This window comes from Nicotiana attenuata, chromosome 1 (genome assembly GCF_001879085.1).
Source record: "Nicotiana attenuata strain UT chromosome 1, NIATTr2, whole genome shotgun sequence".
Classification (NCBI taxonomy): Eukaryota; Viridiplantae; Streptophyta; class Magnoliopsida; order Solanales; family Solanaceae; genus Nicotiana; species Nicotiana attenuata.
The window spans coordinates 88128159-88155265 of NC_031989.1; the positions used below are offsets into that span (position 1 = coordinate 88128159).

The window sequence follows — 27107 nt, forward strand, 5'->3', positions numbered from 1 at the left end:
TCAATAAAGCTTAAAGCTTTTTAATGATTTTCTAAGTCTGGCAGGATATGACCAGATAGTGTGTCTATAGGATTACACGTTTAGAAATCACCTATGTGAGTGTTAAGTGTAAGCCGCTTCAAGGGGAATGAAAGTAAAGGCCCATTCTCTAAGCACTCATGAAACCAGGCGGTGTTCATGGCTGAAACGAACACAATCGTGAGAACCAAAGACGGTTAAGGGTTAATTGTGTGACTTATGATTGTCTAGGTATACACCAAAGTTCGACGGTTCAAAGATATCAAATCTACCGATTGACCGAGTATATCCGACATAAGTTCACTACGGAAAGTTCAAAGGGAAACCTACTTATCCAGATGCGATTAATCCTTATTTGTGAATCACACAGTATTTTCATACATGTTTTTCCTCATATGACCATTCCCCATTCATGTGGGGGATTGTTGGGTTTTTATTAAGGGGTGTGAATGGGAAATGGAAGAGGCACCTTTTAAATTGCACCTCTCCATATCACCTTCCTTTGTCTATAAATTTAGAGGCTTGGCCTCATTTTTAAATATGAAATCAGACATGGAAAATCTGAAATCTTCTCCCCTCTTTTATACATTGTTGCATTATTTTCTAAATAAATATAAGTGTCAAGTGTGATTTGCTCTGTTTGTTGAGTTCGCTAAAGTTCTGTGATTTGAAGTGCCGCTATCACAGAATAGTTATTCCGTTCTATCCTGGGTGGAATTAATCCGTATACCTTGGGCAACAGTGAGGGGATTAAATTCCTTAAGGACACATTGTGCATTCAGTGTGCTCGGAATTATTTTACGTTTTGTTTATTGAACTAACGTTTGTTTACTTTTCTGATTTTGAACACAGTAATACCAACAATCTTAAGGAATTTATCTTTAATGGTCGATAGCAGAAAAAGAAAAGGACTTGAAGTGGAAGTCAGTCTGTCAAATGATGAAGCAATTTATTTTGTTTTTATTGCAAAGTTAGTTGATGCTATTCGTTAGAAGTGATTAACGTCACTGGGTTTAAGTACGAGTTGTTTGCTGCATATTGTCGATTACATGAGTGTCCTGGGAAAGCGAAAGCAAACAAACGAAGGGATTCAGAAAATTCAAATTCATCAAGGAAGAAACTTTAAGATAAGTTTCAGATTCTTTAAATCTTGAATGTTCATGGAATAACATTGTTATGTATTTTCTTAATGCTTCTGGCACTCCCTTCCCTCCATATCTTTAGTTGCCAAGAAGTGCCGAAAATACGAGAACTATAAAGTGTGCAAACTAAACGACTTGAATTTATGTTGGAAAACGCGAAAGCATCGAACTGACTCAGTCGTAAATTCCCTCAGTTTATTGAAAATTATATCATCAAATTGGAGTTTGATTTCCAGTATTCCCATTTAAGCGATTCATGTTTGTCAATTCCAATTTGTTGAATCTGTGCTCCAACATATATCTGAATATGTTGTCTATTGGAGTTTCAAAATTGGGGTATGGATATTGGAGAGTATAGCAATGGTTGACAGTTATCCAATGAATCAGAAACGCCAATAATTCTCTTCGATAAAAACAAAATTAAACTTGAAAGGGTGCAAAAGAAAAGGTTGTACTTAAAACCAAAAACGACTATGATTTTGATGTGGGTCAAATTCAAAATAGTGAAGTAAGAAGAAAGTGGCCAAAATCGGGTTCTACTTTCTTAACCTTGCCTATTACTTATTAAATTTCTATCCTTTACCTAGTTTTTAGTGAAATTTATTTGCATAAATATTAGGATAGATATGTATAATGTGATGATCTCAAATTATAAATATAGGAATTGCTTGCATGATTTGGAATAATGTGTTATTAAAGGTTAATTTTATTATTCCTTGACCAAATGAATAAAATTTGGTAACATGCATAAATATTTGTGGATGGTTATTTTTCAAGGTTGTAAGTAAAAATTAGGCTTACGGTAATACTTGAAGTATCTTGAGATCATGAATATAATATATGTAAAGGTAAACATATATGTGTTTGATTAGAGAAAGAAATCACACTGTTTAAAGTGTTATAATGGTTTAGTTGAAAAACTATTTGGAAAGAGAATTAAAATCTTCGTGATTTTCTACTCCTGCTTCGAGATCAAAATCTGTGTGATTTCTTACTCGTTCGTTGAGATTAAATTCTTCGTGACTTTCTACTCATTTGTCGAAAATTAAAGTATAAGTGACTTTATACTCGTTTGGAGATTAAAATCTTAGTGATAATAATTTTGATAGTGTCACATATTATTCGGTTTGAAGATTAAAAACTTCACCATTTATTAGATCTAGTTGTATCAGATGTTACAAGGTTTGAAGATTAAAAACTTCACCATTTATTAGATCTAGTTGTATCAGATGTTACTCGGTTTGAAGATTAAAAACTTCACCATTTATTAATTCTGAATGTGTCAGATTGGTTTGAAGATTAAAAACTTCACCATTTATTAATTCTGGCAATGTCGTGACACAAACAACAGTTCTTGTGGTTGGCTCACATTCCCCATAGCAAGACACAATCCATTTCATATGAAAAATGGAAAGGAAGAAACCCAACTTGAAATATTTCCAAGGGTGAGGGATATTTGGGTAAAGCGCAAGTTCTTAAACCCAAAAAGGTAAAGATCGGACCGGAAATTATTGATTGCGTTTTCATAGGATATGCAACAAATAGTAAGGCATATCATTTTCTGGTTCATAAATCAGAAAATTCCGACATTCATATTAATACGGTTATCGAATCAGATAATTCTGAGTTCTTTGAGAATATTTATCCGTATAAAAAGGAATGTGTGCCGTCTAGTAAAAAATCTAAGCGAAATCGGGAAGAAGCAAAGGAAAGTACGTTGAATTAGAAAATTCCAAGATGTAGTAAACGTCAAAGGATAACTACTTCCTTTGGACCGGATTTTCTGACATTCTTGTTGGAAAATGAGCCTCAAACGTTTAAGGAAACATTGTCTTCCTCGGAAGCACAATATTGCAAAGAGGTAGTCAATAGTGAGATAGAATCCATATTAAGTGATCATACTTGGGAATTGGTTGATCTTCCTCCAGGAAATAAACCTTTGGGTTCCTAATGGATTTTCAAGAGATGGTACTATTGACAAATATAAGGCAAGATTGATTAAGGATTAAGACAACGAGAATGTCTTGATTACTTAGACACATGCTCACTGGTAACGAGAATTACATCTATTCGGATAGTAATAGCGTTAACCGCCGTGTATGGCCTTGAAATCCATCAAATGGACGTAAAGTCAACCTTCTTAAATGGATATTTGGAGGAAGAAATTTATATGGAACAACCTGAAGGGTTCGTGGTTCCCGGAAAAGAAAAGAAGGTGTGTCGACTTGTTAAGTCACTTTATAGACTAAGACAATCACCCAAACAATGACATGCGAGATTTGACCAAATAATATTGTCAAATGGTTTCAAAAATTAATGAGTGTAAACAAATGTGTTTACATTAAGAATACTTCAAGTCATATAGTCATTATTTGATTATATGTAGATGATATGTTGATGAAATATTTAAAATATGGGGGCTTTTAGCTTATGCATGACAAAAGCCAATGTTAGACGTAATGACTAAATGATATAATTTTTTGAACCCCATTGATATAGTAGTTGGTAAATTCATCAGTTGTTTAGTCTTAATGAAGACTAGTTGATGAAACTACTAATTCGGAAGTTGGTTACGTGCCTTTCTCGAAAGATCATTTTCTTTATTGAAAATTTATATTGTTTAGTTCTTTTATGAAATGATGTCACTTTGAAGGTTGTGACTTTTCATAGAAAGATACGGTTGTACGTTTTTGTATGGACATGACCGTTCATGAACAAATGTATTAATACATTGGTCTATAATGCGGTGAACCAACCGATGAACATGACCAAAATCCATTCCAAGTTGGATGTTTTCATGAATGAAGGTGCTATAATTTGCATATCATATAGACGTATGAATAAATAACATACAAATGCTTGAAAATGGCGAAATGATTGCGAAATGTGTTATATATTAAAAGGTTGTGGCCACAACTGATGCCAATCATTCCAGCTGTTGTTATAATTACTACATTAAGTGTAGTCAATAATCTGATATGAAATCGAAAGTCGAGACGTATTAGTCTACAACATAAGAAAGTTTGCATTTGAACTTTCATGACAATGAAACGAGTTTTGAAGTATTTGAAATATACTCCAAATTATGCTTTGCACTACAATAAGTATCCCGCGATAATATAGGGGTATAGTGATGCAAATTAGATCACCGGTTCAATCGATTCTAAACAGTCGGTGGAGGAGCGATGTTTTGGAAATCGCCCAAACAAATGTGTATTGACCACTCTATAGTGGAGGCTGAGTTTATAGCCTTATACAAGGCCGGTGAGGAAGCTGAATGGCTCCGAAATTTCTTGGAAGATATTCCATTTTTTCCCAAACTTTTGGCACCTATATGTATATATTGTGATAGTCAAGCGGCAATAGGCAGGGTAGGGAGCATTATGTATAACGGAAAATCTCGTCACGTTCGACGGAGACATTATACCGTTAAACAACTACTCTCTAGTTGTGTTATCACGATTGACTACGTAAAGTCAAGAGATAACATATCGGATCCACTTACAAAAGGCCTATCTAGAGAGGCAGTTGAAAGATCATCGAAGGGAATGGGGCTAAGGCCTAGGACAAGTCATCATGGCGGTAACTCTACCTAGCAGACTGGAGATCCCAAGAGCTAGGTTCAAAGAGATCAAACAAAGTTATGAATAACGGTTCAACATTGTCAAATAACTCAACCCATTCTCGTGATTAAGACAATGTTCAGAAATCAAGGTAAAGCATTAAAGCTTTTTGATGAGTCAATAAAGCTTAAAGCTTTTTAATGATTTTCTAAGTCTGGCAGGATATGACCAGATAGTGTGTCTATAGGATTACACGTTTAGAAATCACCTATGTGAGTGTAAAGTGTAAGCCGCTTTAAGGGGAATGAAAGTAAAGGCCCATTCTCTAAGCACTCATAAAACCAGGCGGTGTTCATGGCTGAAACGAACACAAACGTGAGAACCAAAGACGGTTAAGGGTTAATTGTGTGACTTATGGTTGTCTAGGTATACACCAAAGTTCGACGGTTAAAAGATATCAAATCTACCGATTGACCGAGTATATCCGACATAAGTTCACTACGGAAAGTTCAAAGGGAAATCTACTTATCCAGATGCGATTAATCCTTATTTGTGAATCACACAGTATTTTCATGGATGTTTTTCCTCATATGACCATTCCCCATTCATGTGGGGGATTGTTGCGTTTTTATTAAGGGGTGTGAATGGGAAATGGAAGAGGCACCTTTTAGATTGCATCTCTCCATATCACCCTTCCTTTGTCTATAAATTTAGAGGCTTGGCCTCATTTTTAGATATGAAATTAGACATGGAAAATCTAAAATCTTCTCCCCTCTTTTATACATTGTTGCATTATTTTCTAAATAAATATAAGTGTCAAGTGTGATTTGCTCCGTTTGTTGAGTTCGCTGAAGTTCTGTGATTTGAAGTGTCGCTATCACAGAATAGTTATTCTGTTCTATCCTGGGAGGAATTAATGCGTATACCTTGGGCAACAGTGAGGGGATTAAATTTCTTAAGGACACATTGTGCATTCAGTGGGCTCAGAATTATTTTACGTTTGGTTTATTGAACTAACGTTTGTTTACTTTTCTAATTTTGAACACAGTAATACCAACAAAAATGATCTATGGCATTGTATGGGTCGAAATCTTACCACTCGTGGATCAACGTTAAAAGGAATGGCGAGGGGCCGACTAAGCCGTGGTCGTATCCGCAAGGCATCATAACGACGAGTATCTCGGCCATTGCCGATATTGAACTGTCAGAAAGCTTGTAGGGCGAAGCATATGTCGTGACACTTGAGAGCAACGACCCAATGTACAATCAACAGATTAGGGTACTCTGGCTAAGAACCGTCGGATAAAAGGGAACACTTACTATATATATAGAGGTAAGAGAACAAGAAAGGGGGCTCTTTTCCTTTATCCAAAAGAGACAGAAGAACCGGAGAAGGCCTCTGAGGAAAAACAAGAGAAGGTTTAGATATTGACTGCAAATCTTTGTAATCATCGTAATCGAATCAATAAAGATAGATCCCATGGTTGTTAATGGAATTCTTTCTTTTCCTTCTTTACTCTTACATTACGGAACAATACATCAAGAATGTAAGCCTGTCATTTACGTTTGATATCTTTTACAATCTTGAAAAGTTTATAAAGTTCGATTATATCCTATTCTCTTATTCAATGTGCTTTGATCTAGAGTTAATTATCCTTGGCTAGGATTTACCCTTTATTTTCTGATTAATTAGTTTAACAGAAAGCTTACACTTTTTGGTCAAACAGACATACGCAAGAAAAAGATGTTCAGCTAATATGAGTCACGCCAGTATTTATGCCAAACTAATAAAATTTTCGGAATATAATTTAGTGAATGGATCAATAAGACAATACTTGAAATCTGGTTTGAACGTTGTGCACATTTTGTTTAAACACTGCCAAAGATCAGTTCATGATAAGCTTACTGAGGAGATAATAATTTGCTTTTCGTGGGACTTAAAAGAATATCAATTTTGAAGTCATACTCGTTTCAATGAATTGATACGAAATAAATTTTAGAATAACGCAACCCCAAAAACGTATATTATAAGGTGAGAATTACCCATACAAGGAGACACACAACTCAACCCTCCAACACTTTGGGTTGCCTAACTCCCCACACTAAAAAAAAAGAAAACATAATATGAGCCCCAATACTAGGACACATAAAGAGAGAGACTTTTTCTTTAAAAGGTCGGTTCACCAAAACTAAGTTACAAGATTTATATTTGAAAATTGTAGATTCTCCTATTTATATTTATACTAGTGAACTTATCGCGCTTCGCGCGAACTTTAAAAACATTAGTAAATCTATAAAATAAATAATTTATCAACTTATTACTCTTATATATGCGAAGTTAAATAAATACTTTAACAACGATAAGTTTTGAAGCATTCCTAAAAAAGAGTACAATAAAATTTACATTCATTTTGTCCAACAGTTAGTTTTTATTTTTTTCCTCATTCTTTCTTTCATTTATCTTTTTTTATTTTTCACCATGTATGCATTAATGTCGTGACTCAAAATCTTCTACCAGTTTGTAGAAATCTTTCACATGCTAACAACTAATTTTCATATATTCCTTTATTTCTATTTTTTGTATTATGACTATCTTATTCATATTAACATCCAGCCTCGTTGCACTTATGGTCTCTACACGGTCAAGTGAGGAAGTTTAGAATTTATTATTATACTCTACAAAGTATGCAATATGCGTACACTTATACCAATATTCTAGCATCAAAGAGTAAAGTATATTTTTTCAAATGATAATCAACGTAACACCAAAAGAATTTATTAATGGTAGATTAGCATAGAAAAAAGAAAGTTCCTAAATCTTCTTGATTAGCTATGGTACTAACACAAAAGAAGAAAAAAATATTTAAAGGCGAAGCCGTGAAACGACAAAGACATAACAAAGAGCCAATGGGATGTCCAAAAGATCACATTCAACTGTTGGGTGTGCGAACAAAGTCCCACATTGGTAGCTGAAAAGATTGGGAGTCTACATATAAGGTGTAGAGATCTCTTAATGGTGTGAGGCCTTTTGGGGAAAACCGTGCGGGCTTGGCCCAAAGCGGACAATATCACACCATATTAAGAGTGTATTTGGGCTAGTTTAGCCCACAACTGGTATCAGAGCCCAGGTTTAGCGGAACGAGTATGGAGATGGCGGAGTGATGGTGCAGGGCGGTGCACACACAAGAAGAAGCTAGTTGCAGGCTTCGGTTGCCACAATACTCTAACAATGTGGGTGGCACACAGTGAATCTCGAAAATTGACCCGTAAATCGTGATGCTGGACCACGTGGAACTTAGTTCGAGGGGAAGATTGTTGGGTGTGCGAACAAAGTCTCACATTGGTAGCTGAAAAGATTGGGAGTCTACATATAAGGTGTAGAGATCTCTTAATGGTGTGAGGCCTTTTGGGAAAAATCGTGCGGGCTTGGCCCAAAGCGGACAATATCACACCATGTTAAGAGGGTATTTGGGCCGGTTTAGCCCAACAACTGGGATTTGAAGGGTTTTCCATGTTAAAATTTGGTGTTCTTTATCTTCTTTATTTTCGGATTTGCCTCTTCCTCGACATAACAAGTGGTATCATAGCGAGGTTCAAGATAGGTTCATCTTGGCGGGTTCAGTTCTAGCTACAACATATTTGACGATAATCGTGATTTTTTGTCTGAGAAATTTGACCGGAGTACTACGCACGTTGAGACAAACTTTGTGGCGGAGATCTGGAGATGCGACCTGTTGAAGGCTATGTGAAGAAGGTGGATCAAGTTTATTTTGTCAGAAAATTCAGGCCAAGGGGGAGAATTGTTAGGTGTTTGTTTCTTACCATATTTGGTTTTCCTATCTCTTGAAGGAAAAGGGCAATATAATTACCTTAACTGGGTTTTCCTTTTTGTAAAAGGAAATTATAAATCTCCAATATTTGGCTACACCTTAATGAGAGCTTAGGTTATATTGATCCAGTTTCAATTGCTAAGGCACCTATTGCACATGAAGGAACCCAAGACAATGATGGAGATAGTGATCAAGATCAAAATGATCATCATGGTGTAGATGTTATGGATGCTCCAGTTGATGAAGTTGTGGTTGATCAGCAACCAATTCCTGCACAGGTAACTACTACGAATGCTCCTGAAACCTCTCTTAGAAGATATGAGTTAGTGAAATTGCCGAAAGGTAAGAGAGCTTTATCTAACAAATGGATATTCAGAATAAAGCAAGATAATCATACCTCTGCGCCTAGATACAAGGCGAGGTTAGTTGTTAAAGGTTTTGGCCAGAAGAAGGGAGTTGACTTTGATGAAATTTTCTCCCCTGTTGTGAAGATGTCTTCTATTCGTGTGGTTCTAGGCTTAGCCGCAAGTCTAGATTTAGAGGTTGAGCAGATGGATGTCAAGACTGCTTTTCTTCATGGTGATTTAGATGAGGAGATTTATATGGAGCAACCTGAGGGTTTTGTAACTAAGGGAAAAGAAAATTATGTCTGCAAATTGAAAAAGAGCTTGTATGGATTGAAACAAGCTCCAAGGCAATGGTATTTGAAGTTTGAATCTGTCATTGAAGAACAAGGGTACAAGAAAACTTCTTCAGACCACTGTGTATTCTTTCAGAAGTTCTCTGATGATGATTTTATTATTTTATTACTTTATGTGGATGACATGCTTATTGTTGGAAAGAATAAATCCAGAATTGCAGTCCTTAAGAAGCAGTTGAGCAAATCGTTTGCGATGAAGTACTTGGGGCCAGCAAAGAAAATCTTGGGCATTCAAATCCACCGACACAGATATAGAAATGAGTTATTTCTGTCCCAAAAGCAATACATTGAGAAGGTACTCAAGAGGTTCAATATGACAGATGCAAAAGTGGTTAGTACTCCTCTTGCTAATCACTTCAAATTGAGTATTAGTCAGAGTCCATCTACTGATGAAGAGAAAAAGGAGATGTCTCGTATTCCTTACTCTTATACCAGTTGTTGGTCTAAACCGGCCCAAATACCCTCTTAACATGGTGTGATATTGTCCGCTTTGAGCCAAGCCCGCACGGTTTTCCCCAAAAGGCCTCACACCATTAAGAGATCCCTACACCTTATATGTAGACTCCCAATCTTTTCAGCTACCAATGTGGGACTTTGTTCGCACGCCCAACACTTCTTGTATAAGTGAGATAACTAGAATTACTGCGCCAGACACTCCATATGATGATGAAAAAATGAAGGTATGTGAAGTTTGCTTTTTCATACTTCTTTCTTATATATCAGCCATTGATCAATAACATTCCATTTGGTGGATACAGGATGTCTTTCAATTGATTGTATCATCCTTTGAGAATTTACATGACCAGTCCAGCAGATCATATAATAAGAGGGTGTTGATCCTTGAGACAATGGCCAAGGCTAGGTCATGTGTTGTCATGTTGGATCTAGATTGTGATAAGCTCATTACTGAGATGTTTCAGCACTTCCTTAAAGCTATAAGGTATTGCCATATATCTTAATCGTTCAACAGTGATTTTGTTTGTATGCTAATTCCTATCAACTGAATATCTTCATATCCATGGTAACTATCATGACTCTTGTGCTGGAAGAAAGTGAAGAGTTACCCGTTGAGTTGCTCAGCCCTCTATTGGCTAGTGTTCGAAAGGACAATGACGTATGTTGTGGTCGAAGAGATGATATATTTTTATGTTATACTTGAGTTCTCTGTAGTCTCGTGACAATGCTAAGTTTAATAAGTTTCTTTCGGGAGGTGACACCAATTGCTAAGATGTTGGCAGAGAAAGTTTGCAAACTGTGCAGAGAAGCTTAAGCCTTACATGCAAGCAGTAGAATCATTGGACATCTCTTTGGATGAGTACGACAGTAAAACCGTTACTGTAGTGTGTGAAGGCACTCCTCGACTTCCTCGTCGCAAATATACCTCACCTGTTTGGAGTTACTATAGAAGGATTGAAGAAGGTGATGATGGATGGTGGAAAGTAAGATGCAATCATTGTCGTCTTGTTCTTCATTACCATGCGTGACGTACTGGCACTAAGTGCTTAATGAAACATATTGTGTGTTGTTTGGAAAGCAATTCGATGGAGCCTATACGGATTGAGTAGTTATTTTCTTGTTAACTTGAACATAAACTATTAGTACTATGTTTGGACATGTTAATCAAGGTGTAATTGCTACTATTTTGTGTTTTTGTGTAATGTTTTTGGATAACTGTTTTTGAAGTATTAAAATTGTTTTCTACGGTGTTTGGAGTTTGAAAAATTGTTGAATGCTCTTGTTCTTCTTGCCAGCTCTCATTATTGTATCTGTCCAGTAAATGATTTTGCATTAAAAAGGTACTGAACATGAGTACGATAGGAGGAGTCAGTGCGGTGGCACAACTTGTTGCTGAGCTTATCCTATGGTTGTGGTTGTTTGTTGTTTGTTGTTCCGCTCCTAATTAGCTACATTTTGACCTCGTGTTATGTCCAAAGGACTAAAATAGTAAGAAAATCTTTCAGTTGCGAGGTTCTGAAGAAGTTTTGCCATTTTGAATGTTTTTCTTTTGTCAAACCAAATGGTGAAAATAATAATTTTGATTTAGATTGAGTTATTTTATAGGGTAAACCGATAACCGAACCGATAACGGTTGATAATCAATTAACCGATAATCGATTTCTTATCTGTTCGATTATCGATTCTGCATATAATCTGATAACCGATATGTCGAACTGATAGTATTCACAACTGAACCGGAGCCCTTCCATTAGCGTTATTGGAAGCGCCCGATAATGCCTGCTTCAATTCCGTCATGACATGATCCTGCCTCGAAAGGTGATCCATAATCGTCTTTTGTTATTCTCTCAAGATTTTGACTGTTTCGACAACGTGCTCATCCTCCACATCATCAGGAATCGGGCCCTGCACACACGAACCAGAGTCGCTTCTTCCCCTTCGTTGCGAGTTTCGCTGGCTGGATCATCACGCTGGAAAACATCTTCGCGTTCATCGTGTAATCCAACATTATAAACATTGTTGACATCATTAGCTGCCATATCTGATTTATACTAAGAAAAAAGTCAAAACTCGTTAGTAACAAACTAACGGATCAAAGCAATTATGCACTTGTCTATGCCCAACGGTGGGCGCCAAACTATTTACCCGTAAAATAGTACAGTTGAATTTATAGCGTGGTTTATAGGCAAGCAAATTGATTTGGCCCAAAAATAATAAATAAATAAGAATGAAAAGAAGATTAACGACTGAAATTAAAGAAGAAAACAAGCATGACTAAGGACTTAGCCTTTCCGATGACAAGAGTAAATGCAATGTTCAATTGTTTCAATTGAGTGTAATAAGACAATAGATTATAGCTTTTGTGCGCAGAATGTTCCATGTCCCGGTATAAAGATCGGTTGCCCAGCTTAGATGGTAACAGATGCCGGAAGACCTTGGATTAGAAAGAAAGTGCCAAAAACTTTCATAAGTGATGTTTCTTACAGTAGTTACTGGAATATGCTTTTTTGTTTTTGGTGATCATAGTGTTTTGTTGGGAAAACCTTCTTTCTAGGGCAAACCATTCAATTGTTTCTTTAGTGACTAGCTGCCAGATGACCAACTCAATGTAATTTAGTACATTACTTAACAAAAAAAAAAACAATATTTTAATCACTTTTAGCTATTGTATTATATCCCTTTTCATTAAAAATGATCATTTTCTTTAATTGGAGCAGGATGCAGTGAGAATTTCCTGACCATGACAAGCAGTATAACCTCAAAAGCTGCAACTATTGATGATGAAGCCAAGGAAAGCATGACAAGTTTGACAGAGAAGTTATCAGCTGCTCTTGCTATTGTTAGTGCCAAAGAAGACTTAGTTAAAGTAGCTGAAGAAGCTATTGCAGGTATCTTCTTTTCTTCCTCAGCTGCAATTGCAATATAAGAATTTGTCTCTTCGCATACACTCCTTTTGTTGTATGTGAATTACATGCAGAAACAATTATCTGGACTTGTGCTTCTTCCATCACCTTATATCCTTTTTTTCCTTTTTTGGTAAATAAATTTTGATTACCAATCGAAAATATGTACACAAGAAAAAAGAAACAGATTGACTGTTGGACATGATGCCCCAACATCAGGATCTACAGAAGCCAACCATATCATCTCACAACTACGCCATGGCTAACTACTACAACCACAAAGTTAAGGATAGAAAATTAACTGATCAAGCTGATCTTGCATGCATTATTCCTTATACCCTTGTCAGGCTTGATTGTCTAGAGAAGGAGAATACAGCTCTCAAAATTGAGCTTCACTCTTGTTCGTAGGAGTTGGAAATTAGTGTTGGATTATTATAAGCAGCGGAAGCAATCCAGTATCAAAATCACATGTAATCTAGACAACTAGCATATACGGGGTTTCACGGGTTACCTCTTGAAGCGTGAAGAAATCTCTTCTACTACTTTCTGAATAAAAAAGCAGAAGCTCCACACTACGTTTTGATATTAATTTAGCACTAGTTTTCTAATGGTTTCCTCCGTGTGCAGGTAAATATATTCTATGTTGGGATTCTTTTATTATTCAGGGAAGCAAATAAAGTTGCTCACAATCTTGATGCACACAACCACTCGAGAAAGAATCCAAGAAGAATATTGACTTGTACAAACCACTGATGTGACAGTCCAAAAATGAACGTCTAATATTCTGAAACATTCATGAAAATCACAACAAAAATGATTAAAACATTTATAGCACCTATGTAAATAAGTAGAGCGGTGCAGCAGCTATAAATAGAGTTAGATAGAATATAGAATAGCGATATACAAACAAGAATTCAAACCAAATAACTAAGAAGCTGCATAAAGGCTACAAGTTAGAAGACACTCGAGAAGAAGAGGTGAGCCACAAGATTGAGATCTTGCCATGCCTTTTCACAGCCATCTCAAGAAAAGAGGCTGTGTTATAAGTGATCTGCATTGTGCAAAATTTAAATTCATGTATAATTGATTAAGAAATAATTTTAGCATCATAGAGTAGAAAAAGATCATCACTCAATCATACGGCTTGGGCAAAATAAATAAAGGTCATTAGGTCACTTCATATTCAAATTATACTGTACTTAAGGTTACTAGCTAGTCCCAAAGAATTGCCGAGGAAACTAAACTTTCGACGTGCAAAAGTGAAACTCCGCGAATTCCTTTCATCGGAAGTTCGTCCAGGCAATACTCTGTGGCTTCATCTTTCCGCACATTGTACTCGATCAAATAATAACTATCATTATCAATCATTTTGTATAGTATATTTTCGTTCGCCTTGAGAAATATGAAGTCACCCCACGTGGGCTTTCCAATCAATGATCCCAAAGTCGGAATCTTCATGATGTTATTCCATGTCAAGCCAGTTTTCCCATCTTCCTCTAATGCCCAAATTGAAATTTTCCCTTCGACCATCCAGGAAATGCAAACACGATTAGCAAAAGCATGCAATTTCAGTTTATACTTATGCTTACCTGGAACTGGCGTTATAACGAATTTTTCATTTGCTAAGTATAAGGATATGACCAAGTATTCAGAATCTTGCTTGTAGTTTCCTATGTTTGAAGCGGCCATAATGTTAATTGTACCATTTAATGAAACAAGATCTTGGTAGAACAACTGAAAACCACGGGGTAACACGGTAGATTGGTTATTAACAGATAATATTCCAGCAATCATGTCACGCTGATATTTTCCTAATTTTACTCATGCTACCTTGTAATCATCAGCCACTAAATCATAGGCAAAACCAAATAGTGCGTCGTCGTACCATGGTAGCAACTTATCATCAGGCTTAGGTAACAATTTGTATTTTCGAATTGCAGGATTCCATACGATCATATTGATCTCAGTTTTCATAAGCACCAAACCATTGCATGAATGCACCTCAAAATCAGAAAAAAGACTATGGCAGAATTCACCAACAAAACTTTGGAATCAACACCAAGTAATGCTTCATGAAAGTGGAATTTAGCATTTGACCTGAAGATATTTCTAAAAGAAACAAAGAGAAGTTTTTGACGACTTATATTGGCAGACGATTCATGTAAATGCAACTTGATGAAGTTAGGGTTATTGATGGAGTAACGCCATGATTTGCAGATACATTTGAACTGTAAAAGAGATGTGACAGGTAACTTTATGAGGATGGAGTTGACGATATCGTCAGGCAAAATGGGAATTCTTGAGCTGTCACTCATTGAATATCGATCAGACTGCTGCTACTTAGGGTTTTAGTGTTACCCCTTATATATGCCTACTTAGGGTTAACTTAGTATTATCAACTTAACTTCTTATTTATCAAAAAAAAAAAAAAAATCCAAACACTAACTTTTATTGTGATTTAAAATACTCCCTCCGGACCACTTTACTTTAGTTGATTTTTTTCACACATAAAAGTCTATCACTTGATCATGGTTAATCAATGCATGTTTTCACTATATTAAATTACTTAATCATGGTAAGTTTAATTGATTTGGTGTAAACACAATACGGATAAGTATTTATTTGTCAATTGGCGACATCCAAGCCATGATTATTTTTTTGCGCTCATTACACAATTATGTGTAATTGTGTATACACCAAACCAACATAAGCATAGTATTTGTTTGCACATAAAAGTCTACCACTTAATCATGGTTAATCAATGTATGTTTTCACTACATTAAATTACTTAACCATGGTAAGCTTAACTGGTTTGGTGTAAACACCCACTGCAGATAAGTATTTATTTGTGAATTGGTGATACCGAAGCCATGATTAATTTTTGCGCTCATTACACATTATGTAATGTGGCTATCCACAGTAAAGACTCGCAGCACTTTGCTGTATATTAGTAGAAAGTACCTCTACCAATCAAAACAAAATTGTCAATTGATGGTTCTTGACTCAGACCATCCATCTCCAATTAAAAAGGGAAAAAAACAGATAAATGGATATCCAAGTGTAGGATGCAAGTACATGTTCATCATTATTGTGAATCTTACCCACCAAAAAAGCCCCATAAGGTACATAGAAAGGTGACCTAGGAGTAGTTGCTGCTGTAGAAGTTTTTCAGGAAACTAGAGAGACCCTGATCATTGGGTGCAAGGTCCTGCACAAGACCTTGGTTACCAACGACGTATTGGCCAATAATATGATGCCTCTGCTTTGAATGGTCCACGATGTTCTTCAACTCTTCCATCCCCTTGAACAGCAGCATGTCAATTACCTGCGGGATAAAGATGAGTTAAGAAGAAAATAGATAGACTGCCTTGCTAATATTAGTACGAACGAGATGTTAAATATGGATAAGAGTGTATTCACGTGAAAGTATGATCAATAGCAATAAGTATCTTGACAAGAATATCACATGGGAACTTCCCAGAACCATGTCAATATACGAGCCAGAAGTGTAAACCATTCCTGGAATCCTCTCTGGTTTCTTTCCTTATTTTTTGTTTTTTCAGGGTTGGGGCTAAAGAGCAGGACATTGTTATAATGGAGGCCAATGGCTGCAAAACTTTACATTCATGTTCAGATAATGCAATCAGGAGCTTCACCAAAGTGATCCCACTTACTAATGAACGCCTGTGCAAGGTTCTTATTGCACATGCAATTAAGAGCAGATGCAGCTCCTCATATATCAGAGAAGGCCAAGTATAAAGAGCAAATTTCGTATGATGTTGATACAGGACCACCAGATAATTTAATACAGGGTGTTGATATCTTAAGTATTGTAGACATGTTAAGGCATTTGAATAATTTATGGAAAAAGTGTTGAAAAAAAAAGGGGGGGAAAAACAAGTTCATGAAACAAAAGTAAATTTGGGTAGTCGTATTTCTTCTGAAGTTCCGTGCGTTTTTTAATGTGCAAGAAGCTTTTGCAGTTCTAAACGTGCAAGTGGAAAAATGTTTAGAGAAAATCTTTTACCAAATAAAGTATTCTTAAAAAATTTCAAATGGTTAGGTAACTTCTTTTGTCCAAATGACTCCGAATTTCCAAAGACGCCTTTTAGCACAGGAAAAGCAAACTTTTGGAAATAAATTCGCCATAGTTTGTAACACAGGGAAAAAAGGAGAAAATTTGCTCCTAAAAACTCAAAAGAATGTTGTCAAAACAGAAAGGAAGAAATAGCAGTAGTACATATTTGGCATATAAGACTACAGCCCAAGGAAACATCCTAACTGAGGAAAAAAATTATACACGTCCTACACGGACAGAGAAGTAGGAAAAATCAACCTTCAGTCCACTTATTGCACAAGAAGGCCATAAGCATCTTAGTAAAACATATCTCTATATCACACAACAACAACAACAACAACAACAACAACATACCCAGTATGATACCACAAGTGGGGTCGGAGAAGGGTAGAGTGTACGTAAACCTTACCCATACCTTTATGGGGTAGAGATATTGTTTCCAATAGACCCTCGGCTCAAGAAAAGCATTTTTCGAAACAGGTTTGAAAGTACACGAGTAAAAAAGCTACGATGAAAATACTATAGTACAGAAAAGTCATGACAGCAAAAAATAGTACAACAAACCAAAGTAAAAGAAGCATAGTCCTCATAAAATTAATAATAAGATAAAGATAGCATAATAACAATAATATTGGTAAGGAGAAGAGGGAGCAGCTAAGATGCTCTAAACTAGAACCAAGTTCCCCAAATAAAGGAGAGGAATCGCTAGACTACCTACCAGAGGAGGATCTAGGATTTTTATAACATGGGTACATCACTAAAGAAAGGAGAAGAAAAAAATTATTAAGTGGGATTTAATCCCTGCCCCTCTAGATAAATAATTCAGCATTCATCCAAGTGGACCATTTAACCTCTTTGGAGCATGGGTGCCAGTAAATAATATTAGACCAATTCTAAAAAATATGTACATAAAATACCTAGTTGGGCAGAGACACCATGGGTCATGTGCCCTGCATATTTGCCTATAAATCCACCCCTGCTACCTACTAATCTTCTACCCTAATCGCTCGATGTACTACTAACCTTCTACCGTAATCCTCGACTTCCATGCTCTCTTATCTAGGGTCATGTTCTCTGTGAGCTAAAGATGTATCATGTCCTGTCTAATCACCTCTCACCAATTCTTCCTCGGTCTACCTCTCTCTCTCTTTAGACCTATCACTGCCAACCTCTCACACCTCCTCACCGAGGCATCTGTGCTCCTCCTCTTCACATACCCGAACCATCTCAGTCTCGCTTCCTGCATCTTGTCCACGCTGAAACCACTCTCACCTTGCCCCGTATATCTTTATTCCTGATCTTGTTTCTCCTAGTATGCCCACACATGCATCTCATTTCCGCTACATTCTCTTATCACACGATTCAATAAATATTCAGTCTCAAAATAATTTCCGGAGAATTGCCCAGATAATTAGGGTACATATGACCATTTAAATGATGTACTTCTTGCTGCATCAAGTTGCTATGATGATACACTAAGGTACAGTCCTATCCTCTTTTGATGTTTTCGTATTCTTGCTGGAGACCACACTGCCTAAATAATTGTCTAAGAGAGAAAAACAAAAAATTCAAGTCAACATTGCTCGTGAGAGAGTTAATTCTATTGAGATCCTATAACCAACAACTAATTATACTAAAATTACTCTTTTTGGTAAAAAATCATTCACTAATTTGAAAAATGACGGAACTATCGGTTCTGATGACAGACAACAACAACAACAACCCAGTGTATTCCCACAAGTGGGGTTCGGTAGGGGTAGGATGTACGCAGCCTTACTCCTACCCCGGAAGGGCATAGCGACTATCGTTTCTGATAACAGAAAGAGTAGAAAAAATTGAGCCCCTTATCAGCATCAAAAACTTAAATAGATTCTAGCTCATTTACAAGAAAACAAGCCACGTTCAATAATTTAAGGTTCTCTAATACTACAACTTCTATACATTTTTTTACTGAGACACAAATCTATAGAAAAATTTCGAAGACTCCTGGAAACACTAGATCTAGCGTACACGTACCACCTGAGTCCTTCCAATTAATTCTATTTTTTGCTAAGCCTGCATGAATTTGGAGAAATTCTTGATATATTTTTAGACAAATCCCTTCAATGTGATTTAAGGTCTTACTCAACTCCTTTTACATTCTTCGACAATCATGGTTTCACACGTATGAATGGGTGCATTTGAACATACGCAGGATATAGCTAAACTCCCTGAGGTGCAGTCCTTCCCCAGACCCTGCGTGATCGCTTCGTGCACCGGGTTGCCCTTATGTGTGGCACTTGCACCTTTTCTTTAATGTTGACAATTTTTTCGAATATTGTTGACCATATTATTCTTGTGAAATTGTTGGACCTTAAAGGCCCACTATTCAACCCCATAGAACATTGTTGGTCTTACTACCGTGATACAGAACCTTCCTTCCATTTGGTAGACATCCTCCTAGCGCATAATACTTTCATATCGCTTTTTCATTTCAAAAATCCCTGATTCTATATGCTACACCTTCATCTATCATATCATTCTCTTAGAACATCAAGACCTAAACATTTGAATTGTTTGTATTTGGGCATCACAATCCTTCTAATCTCACTAAATTTAGCTCTTATGCAAAAGACAACATAATAATATTAAAAGAATAGCAATAGCAAAAAGACAAAAATAAAAAACAAAACAAAACATAAACATGAAAGTTGAGAAATTTTATGTTGTCTAGAATCGTTAATCTTCTACAAAACTTTGTGTTTCCTTCTTCATGAGGATTCTGCTCTAAATTTTGTACTCAACTACCTAAAATAAAATTTTCTTTGTTATTTATAAGAAGAACAGCATGTACATTTTCCAACTCTATTCTACATGCACTTAGGTATGAGTATGAATCCCTCGCAAGTACTTTAGACTTGTAGTAGCTTTGTCTTTCATCTTAAGATTCTAATATTCCATCGAACTGTGTATATTCATTCTCCAAGTGGACTTCCGGTCCCAATCTTGTACACCACTCCCTACACCACAAATTTTTCTTTTTGCTATTTAAAAAAAAGGCTTCATTTTCCAGGTCCACCTACACATGGTACAAGTATGCATCCCACACAAGTACATTCAATTTTTAGCAGCTTTATAGTGTATCCTAAAAGATCCATAAGACGTACAGGCACTCAATGTTGCAGCTTTCTAGTATTTGGCTGTATTCTAAAGGATCCATATGATGTACCATTACACCATCTCTCTCCTTTTTTTCGGCAAGTACCATTTGACATGGATTTGTTAAAGCAAAATGCAGTTTCCATGTCAAATGGCTGTATGCCAAATTTGAAGAAGGAACAAAGCACAATGTGAATGTTGTTGTAAGAAGTACGTTACAGCATAACAGTATGAAGAGTATCATAACAGTTACAGCATCATATCCTCCAAAAATACTTTTGCAATTTTATTTAATCCTACAAGCAATATCTCCCATAAGAAGCAATTTAGACTTCATCAACTATCTAAACAAATCTATTCACCAAACAATACGCTAGTAGTTATGAAGAGTCAAAAGTCTCAAACATAATAAGATCTAAATGAATAATCTCCGGAATCCAGATTTCTAATGAGTTAGGACAGCTATTAAGATCCACTTGATTCACCTGTTTATCAGTTTGAAATAGTAATTGATCTATAGTCTTGCTCTTAAAGTCAGCTCAAATCAACAGATTTATGATTTAAATCTTCATCTTTTTCTTAAATTTAGTAAAGTATATTTCAGAAATTTGTTTCTAACAAAGGTAAATTCAAATGGTTATGATAAAGGTAAAACACTTCTACTCAAGTAAACTTCAAACTAACTTGCTTAAATGGCCTTCAAAAGACTTACAATTACGTGAGAATTACAAGAAACTTCATATTCCTTTTTGTTGTTGTGCATCAATGTGATTCTTGTGAGATTATATTGATAGGTCTTAAAAGTCTATTTTTACCTTTAAAAAGAAAGGAGCTCTCGAACCTAAGGATTTGAGGCCTATCAGTCTCACTGGCAGTATGTACAAGATAGTGGCCAAGGTACTTGCTGAAAGACTAAAAAAGGTTATTGGGAAGCTGGTCTCTGGCTATCAGAATGCTTTTATCAAAGGTAGACAAATAACAGATCCTGCTCTTATTGCTAATGAAGCCTTAGATTGGAGGCTGAAAAGTGGTGAACCTGGGTTGATATTCAAGCTTGATATAGAGAAGGCATTTGACAAAATCAACTGGAAATATCTCATCTCCATTCTAAGACAGATGGGATTTGGTGCTAAATGGATCAAATGGATTAAATTTTGCTTCTCCACAGTCAAATATTCTGTTCTGGTAAATAGAAGCCCGGTTGATTTTTTTTTTCTCCCAAGAGAGGAATAAGGCAAGGGAATCCTTTATCCCCCTTCCTCTTTATTCTAGCTATGGAGGGACTCAGTAACATGCTGAACAAGGCCAAACAACTGCACTGGTTAGAGGGCTTTGGGGTTGGCAATAGATATGGTCATTCAATCTCAGTTTCACATTTGTTGTTTGCTGATGATACTCTTATTTTCTGTGGTGCTGAGAAGACTCAAGTTCATTATCTTAGTCTCACTTTGATGATTTTTGAAGCACTGTCAGGGCTACATGTTAACATGTCTAAAAGCATCATATATCCTGTTAATGTAGTTCCCGATTTAGAGGATTTGGCTGAAATTATGTGTTGTAATATAGGATCCTTCCCGACCACTTACCTAGGCCTTCCTCTGGGTGCTAGTCACAAATCTACTTGCTAGTCACAAATCTACTGTTATTTGGAATGGAATCATTGAAAATTTTGAGAAGAGATTAGCTTCCTGGCAGCAGCAATATCTCTCCCTAGGTGGCAGAATAACCCTTATTAACAGTGTTTTGGATAGCATACCTACTTACTTTATGTCCCTCTTCAAACTTCCAGCTAGTGTTCGGAAACAGCTTGACAAACTCAGATGTTCGTTCCTATGGGAGGGCAACAGTAAAGAAGATAAATTTCACCTTGTGAAGTGGGCTACGGTAATCCTCCCTAAGCCGCTTGGGGGACTAGGGGTCAAGGATTTGGCTTTACACAACAAGAGTATGCTCATGAAATGGCACTGGAGGTATAATAAAGAAGGAATGGCTTTCTGGAAGGAGGTAGTCCAAGCCAAGTATGGTTGTGACAGCCACTGGTGCTCTAGTTTTGCTAATACTCCTCATGGTTGTGGGCTATGGAAGGGCATCAGGTCATTGTGGAATTCTTTCTCTCTTAATACATCACTCCAGTTGGGCAATGGTGAACATATCCTATTCTGGAAGGACTTATAGATAGGAACTACCACACTGAAAAATGCTTATCCAAGAATGTTCTCACTTGCGTCTAACCCAGATTCTACAGTTGCTCAGAATTGGGTGGAGAACTCATGGTGCCCTCACTTAAGAAGAAACCTGAATGATTGGGAGATTGAGGACTTGCTGGCTCTTCTTGGTACTCGTGCTTCAGACAACATTAAGATTATGGACAACTTAAATGGGGCAATAGGAGGGGAGGCTCTTTTTCAGTCAAAGAAAGTTATTTTAATCTGAGCTCTAATAAAGTATTGATTGATCGATGGCCGTGGAAACTTATATGGAAGACGAAGCTCCCTCCAAAGATCAGTGTTTTCTACTGGACTGCTCTACATGGCGCTTGCATAACTCAAGACAACCTCATCAGAAGGAATTTCCAATTAGCCAACAGATGTCACATGTGTCTCTGCGACTCTGAATCGATCAATCACCTGTTTCTACATTGTTCAGTTGCAACTGACCTATGGTCTATGTTCCTCTCACTTTTGGACTGCATTGGACTATGCCATGCAGTGTCAGGGAAGCCTCTGTGTGTTGGAGCTACTGGGAAGTTGACAAATCCATCAAGAAAATCTTGTCTATGGTTCCTGCTTCTATTTTGTGGTGCTTATGGACTGAGAGGAATCAAAGATGTTTTCATGGTATTTCAACTGCTAGATGTCAACTTAAGGCTAGATGTTTAGTTTTCCTTTTTAGTTGGGTTAACCATACCCCTGTATATAATCCTGACCTCTTTTTGGAATTTATCAGCTCCATAATCCTCTGATTGTTTTTGTCTACATTATGAGCTGATACTTGTCCTATTTTGTAATTCTGCATCCTGCATCCTCTGGATGCTTTTGTTATTAATATACCACTTACTTCATCAAAAAAAAAAGTCTATATATATAGCATCTTTTAAATCGTAAATAAAATGAACCGAAACTTTTTAGCATTCGGAATGCTCTTATGTGTAGGATTCAATTCCAATATAAAGAGCTTCTTCAATAATTCCAATTCCTGGAAAGCCTAGAAGTCTTTCTGCCTTAAAAGAGGTCTAGTTTAGGTCAGTGCTCTATTTTTTTATAAAATTGATATTTTTAGGCAATACCTATGAACTTAGCTTGGACTGAATCCGCATCCGCCTCTGTAGCTATATATATATATATATATATATATATATATATATATATATATATATATATATTACTCCTTAGACTATGATTAAGCTTTGCGGTTAACCTTAGATGTCTTCTCAATATTATATAATATGTAATCCATCAGTTCCAATCCACTGTGCAGCATTTACCTATGTGTGTCTGTTTCATCATCCAGATCATTTCCAAATATTTGCCATATAAATATTGCCTGCTATCCATGTCCCAAAGCAGAAGTGGTAAAATACTAAAATCAAGAGAAACATTATGATCGTAAGAAAGAATGGACCAAGTTCTGAAAGGTAAGTAATAATCAAAGAGTTGGTCCGCAATTTTTTTAACTGAAAACGGTTCATTTACCTATTTCCCAAATTATTTCTTACAAAAAAGCATAACCATGGGCTGTGACTGCAGAAGACAGATAAAGGCAGCAAATTTTACTGTTTCTAAACCTTAACAAGAGTCCCTGACCAACAGTTTTTATGTTCTAACATCAGTACAACCCCATTTGCACCTGTTCCTTCATAAGCAGCTCCAGATCTCATGATATTCAGTAATAGTATTACTTTCACATTTTTTTTTATTTTTTTTTTGTGATAAGGTATTAAGGTAAGGTTTTTTTTTCAGAAGATAAGGTAAGGTATTTTTATTAATAAAAAGTACCAAGGAGGTACTATAGAAGTACAACAGAGAGGATCAAAAGTATCATAACAGTTACAGCATCATATCCTCGAAAAATAATTTACAATTTTATTTAATCCAACATGCAATATCTCCAAGAAGAAGCAATCTAGACTTCATCAACTATCTAAACAAATCTATTCACCAAACAATAAGCTAGTAGTTATGAAGAGTCAAAAGTCTCAAACATAATTTAGATCTAAATGAATAATCTCCAGAATCCAGATTTCTAATGAGTTAGCACAGCTATTAAGATCCACTTGATTCACCTGTCTATTAGTTCGAAATAGTAATTGATCTAGTCTTGCTCTTAAAGTCAGCTCAAATCAACAGATTTATGAATTAAATCTTTCTCTTATACTTAAATTGAATTAAAGTACATTTCAGAAATTTGTTTCTAACAAAGGTAAATTCATATAGGAGGGGGAGGGGGGGAGGGGGGGTTAAGGCTATGCGGGATGGGGCGGGTTGTGGATTGAGAAATCCATTCTGATGAGACCCATGTCTTAAACTAAAACCTTATTACCTGTTGCGTCTCTCCGATTCTCTGTCCACAAGTAAAGCTAGTTGAAGCAGAAGTAATATGTTTTCATAAAGGTTTTAGACTAACTGTTAATGGATTAGTTCATTTTAATTAGTTAAAACTAACTGATAAAAAGTATACTTTGGTGCAGTGTTGTCAAAGGCGCGCTTAAGCCCTAAAGCGAGGCTCAAAACATGTTGAGCGCTTCGCCTCGCTTTGCGGGCGCTTCAGTGCCCCATCAAGGCTCTCGAGCATATCCTTGCCAATGAGTGTAATCCTAAAAATGCAACACTGGATAATTGATATTTCACTTTATCGTTATTTTTTCTTCAATTTTTTTGTCCATATATTTGTTATTCATGCTTATAATTATTGGTCTTGGACTACATATACATATTTTTATTTTTTTCTCCAGTTGCGCTTTTTTTCATTAAAGCCCACACTTTATTTGCGCTTTGCGCTTAAAGCCCCAACGGGCCTTAGAGCTTTTTTGCGCTTTTCGCCTTTGATAACACTGCTTTGGTGGGAAAAATATCAACGTTTAATTTTGATTAGTTAGCCAACGAAGCCTTGCTTTAGTTAAATGAACTTCAAAGTTCTGGAATTTGTGAAGAAATAAAAATAAATAGTTTGTTTATGGATTTTTCAGATATTTTATCACAAACCAAAATTGACGATGCGGAAGGACAAAATGGTGATTTAAATATTCTTAATCTTGCTGAGCTTTATCTAAATATCTCATTTGGAAATCAAACTACGGGCTAGAAAACTGGGTAATTAACAAAATCCAGTAAAGCCACTTGTTTAATTAACTTATTTAGTTGGTTCAATCAGGCCCCTGTAACTAGTGTTGAACTATTTCTGGATTTTGTCTGCTCCTTAGTTGTCTTGTAAGTTTTTGTATAATGAGCAGACAATACCTTTATGTTGTAATTTTTGCTATGCATCTTCTTGATGCCATTTAATGAAATTCCCTTACTTCATCAAAAAAAAAAAAGTAATATCGTAAAATAACAAAATTATTTTAAAAAAAAAATAAGCGGGGCGGGGCAGGTTGAAAACATACAAAAGTGCTATGCGGGGGTTGGGTTAAAAGTTCTGCGAGTTAAGGCTCAACCTGCCCCGCGCCGCCCCACCCCATCAGATGGTTATGATAAAGGTAAAACACTTCTACTCAAGTAAACTTCAACCTAACTTGCTTAAATGGCCTTCAAAAGACTTAAAGGTTGTGAGAATTACAAGAAACTTTATATCCGTTTTTTGCTGTTGTGCATCAATGTGATTCTTGTGAGATTATGTTGATAGGTCTTAAAGTCTATTACAGTATTACCATTATAATATATTTAACAATTACTCCTTAGACTATGATTAAGCTTTGTGGTTACCCTTGGATGTCTTCTCAATATTATATAATTTGCAAGACTCTGCAGCATTTACCTATGTGTTTGTTTCATCATCTAGATCATTTCCAAATATTTGCCATAGCATGAAGAATTATATGTGAGATCCTTGCAATTTGACTCTAGAGTTAAACTACAGTTAATTCAGAATTGAAAATCTTATGATTCCCAACTCGGTTTAGATTCTCCATTTAAACTCCTATCTTCAAAATTATGTACACTAGCATCTCCTTCTGGGAAATCATATCTAATGAAAAGCACAAACGCAAAAATACATGAAATTTTCTTAGCAAACACACACTAAGGACCCCAATTAATTTGGGATTGAAGCCTAATAAAGGATCAAGAGAAAGTACCCTAGGGTCAGTGACACTGGCGTTCTTGCGAACGTGGGCGGCGGCGGCAGAACGGAGTTGGGAGGGTGAAACGATGTCGTCCAAGTTGTAAATATCCATGATTTGAGGGATAGATCTGCAACACATCCTGAAGAATTCAAAAGTCCGAGTGCGAGCTTCTTCCAAACTGGCTGAGTTTGGTGGTACCCTCAAATTCCTCAGCATATGGGCCATTTCTTGATTTCCTTTGTTTCTGCCTTTGATGGAGAAGGAAATGGGAATTTGGTGAGAAATGACAAGTTTTGAGAAGGATGCAAATGGAAGACTATACAGATACTACTGAGGTTAAAAAAGGCTTTGACCTGGAGATGAAGACGAGATTGAATGTGTCCAAAATGGGGAGATTGAGGGCGATAATTTCAATCCCAAAAAGTATGAGTACTGAAGTAGCAAATGTATTCTACTAATGTAAAATAGTGCTAGTATTTCTTTTCTGTTATAAATACTATTTTATTTAATGTTAATATCTATCTTTTAGAGAGATTTTAGAGTTTGTTACTCTGTCCCTATTTTTATTACATTGTAATGCATTCCAAATTAGCTAGCGTTTGGCCATAGATTTCCAAATTTATTTTAAAAAATCTAATTTTGGTAAAGTTTGATTTGAAAATGAAAATCTGTTTGGACATAATTTTTCAAAACATACTTCACTTAGTTTGTTGAAAAAAACATGAAATGTGACTTATACCTATAAGTTTTAAAAACTATCAAAAATATCCAACAACTCTGAAGAAAATTCATACAATAAACAAATCTAAAGAAAATTCGTACAAACAAGCAAAACAAATCTAAAGAAAATTCATAAAAAACAACAAAAATATCCAACAACTCTGAAGAAAATTCATACAATAAACAAATCTAAAGAAAATTCGTACAAACAAGCAAAACAAATCTAAAGAAAATTCATAAAAAACAAGCAAAACAAATCTGAAGAAAAAAAAAGATTAT

General features: G+C 36.0%; 2 protein-coding genes across 2 annotated transcripts; both read right to left on the reverse strand.

The window, feature by feature from the left end:
• Window positions 13825-14927, reverse strand: LOC109238262 (putative F-box protein At3g24700). The gene is made up of 3 exons (XM_019404703.1): window positions 14658-14927; window positions 14443-14613; window positions 13825-14346 (listed from the first exon to the last, which is right to left on the reverse strand). Exons 1-3 carry the CDS (start codon window positions 14925-14927, stop codon window positions 13825-13827), a joined length of 963 nt encoding a protein of 320 aa, XP_019260248.1.
• Window positions 15533-26505, reverse strand: LOC109230089 (NADH dehydrogenase [ubiquinone] 1 alpha subcomplex subunit 6-like). Its single transcript, XM_019395623.1, has 2 exons — window positions 26121-26505; window positions 15533-15937 (listed from the first exon to the last, which is right to left on the reverse strand). The coding sequence occupies exons 1-2, from the start codon at window positions 26331-26333 to the stop codon at window positions 15752-15754; spliced, it is 399 nt and encodes a 132-aa protein (XP_019251168.1). The 5' UTR covers window positions 26334-26505; the 3' UTR covers window positions 15533-15751.

Coding starts and splice junctions, on each gene's coding strand:
- LOC109238262 (XM_019404703.1), bottom strand. CDS start 14,927: ATGAGTGACAGCTCAAGAATTCCCATTTTGCCTGACGATATCGTCAAC. Junction 14,614..14,657: donor TACTTGGTGTTGATTCCAAA/GTTTTGTTGGTG, acceptor TCTGATTTTGAG/GTGCATTCATGCAATGGTTT. Junction 14,347..14,442: donor TAGTGGCTGATGATTACAAG/GTAGCATGAGTA, acceptor CGTGGTTTTCAG/TTGTTCTACCAAGATCTTGT.
- LOC109230089 (XM_019395623.1), bottom strand. CDS start 26,333: ATGGCCCATATGCTGAGGAATTTGAGGGTACCACCAAACTCAGCCAGT. Junction 15,938..26,120: donor CCAGTGTCACTGACCCTAGG/GTACTTTCTCTT, acceptor TTTATCCCGCAG/GTAATTGACATGCTGCTGTT.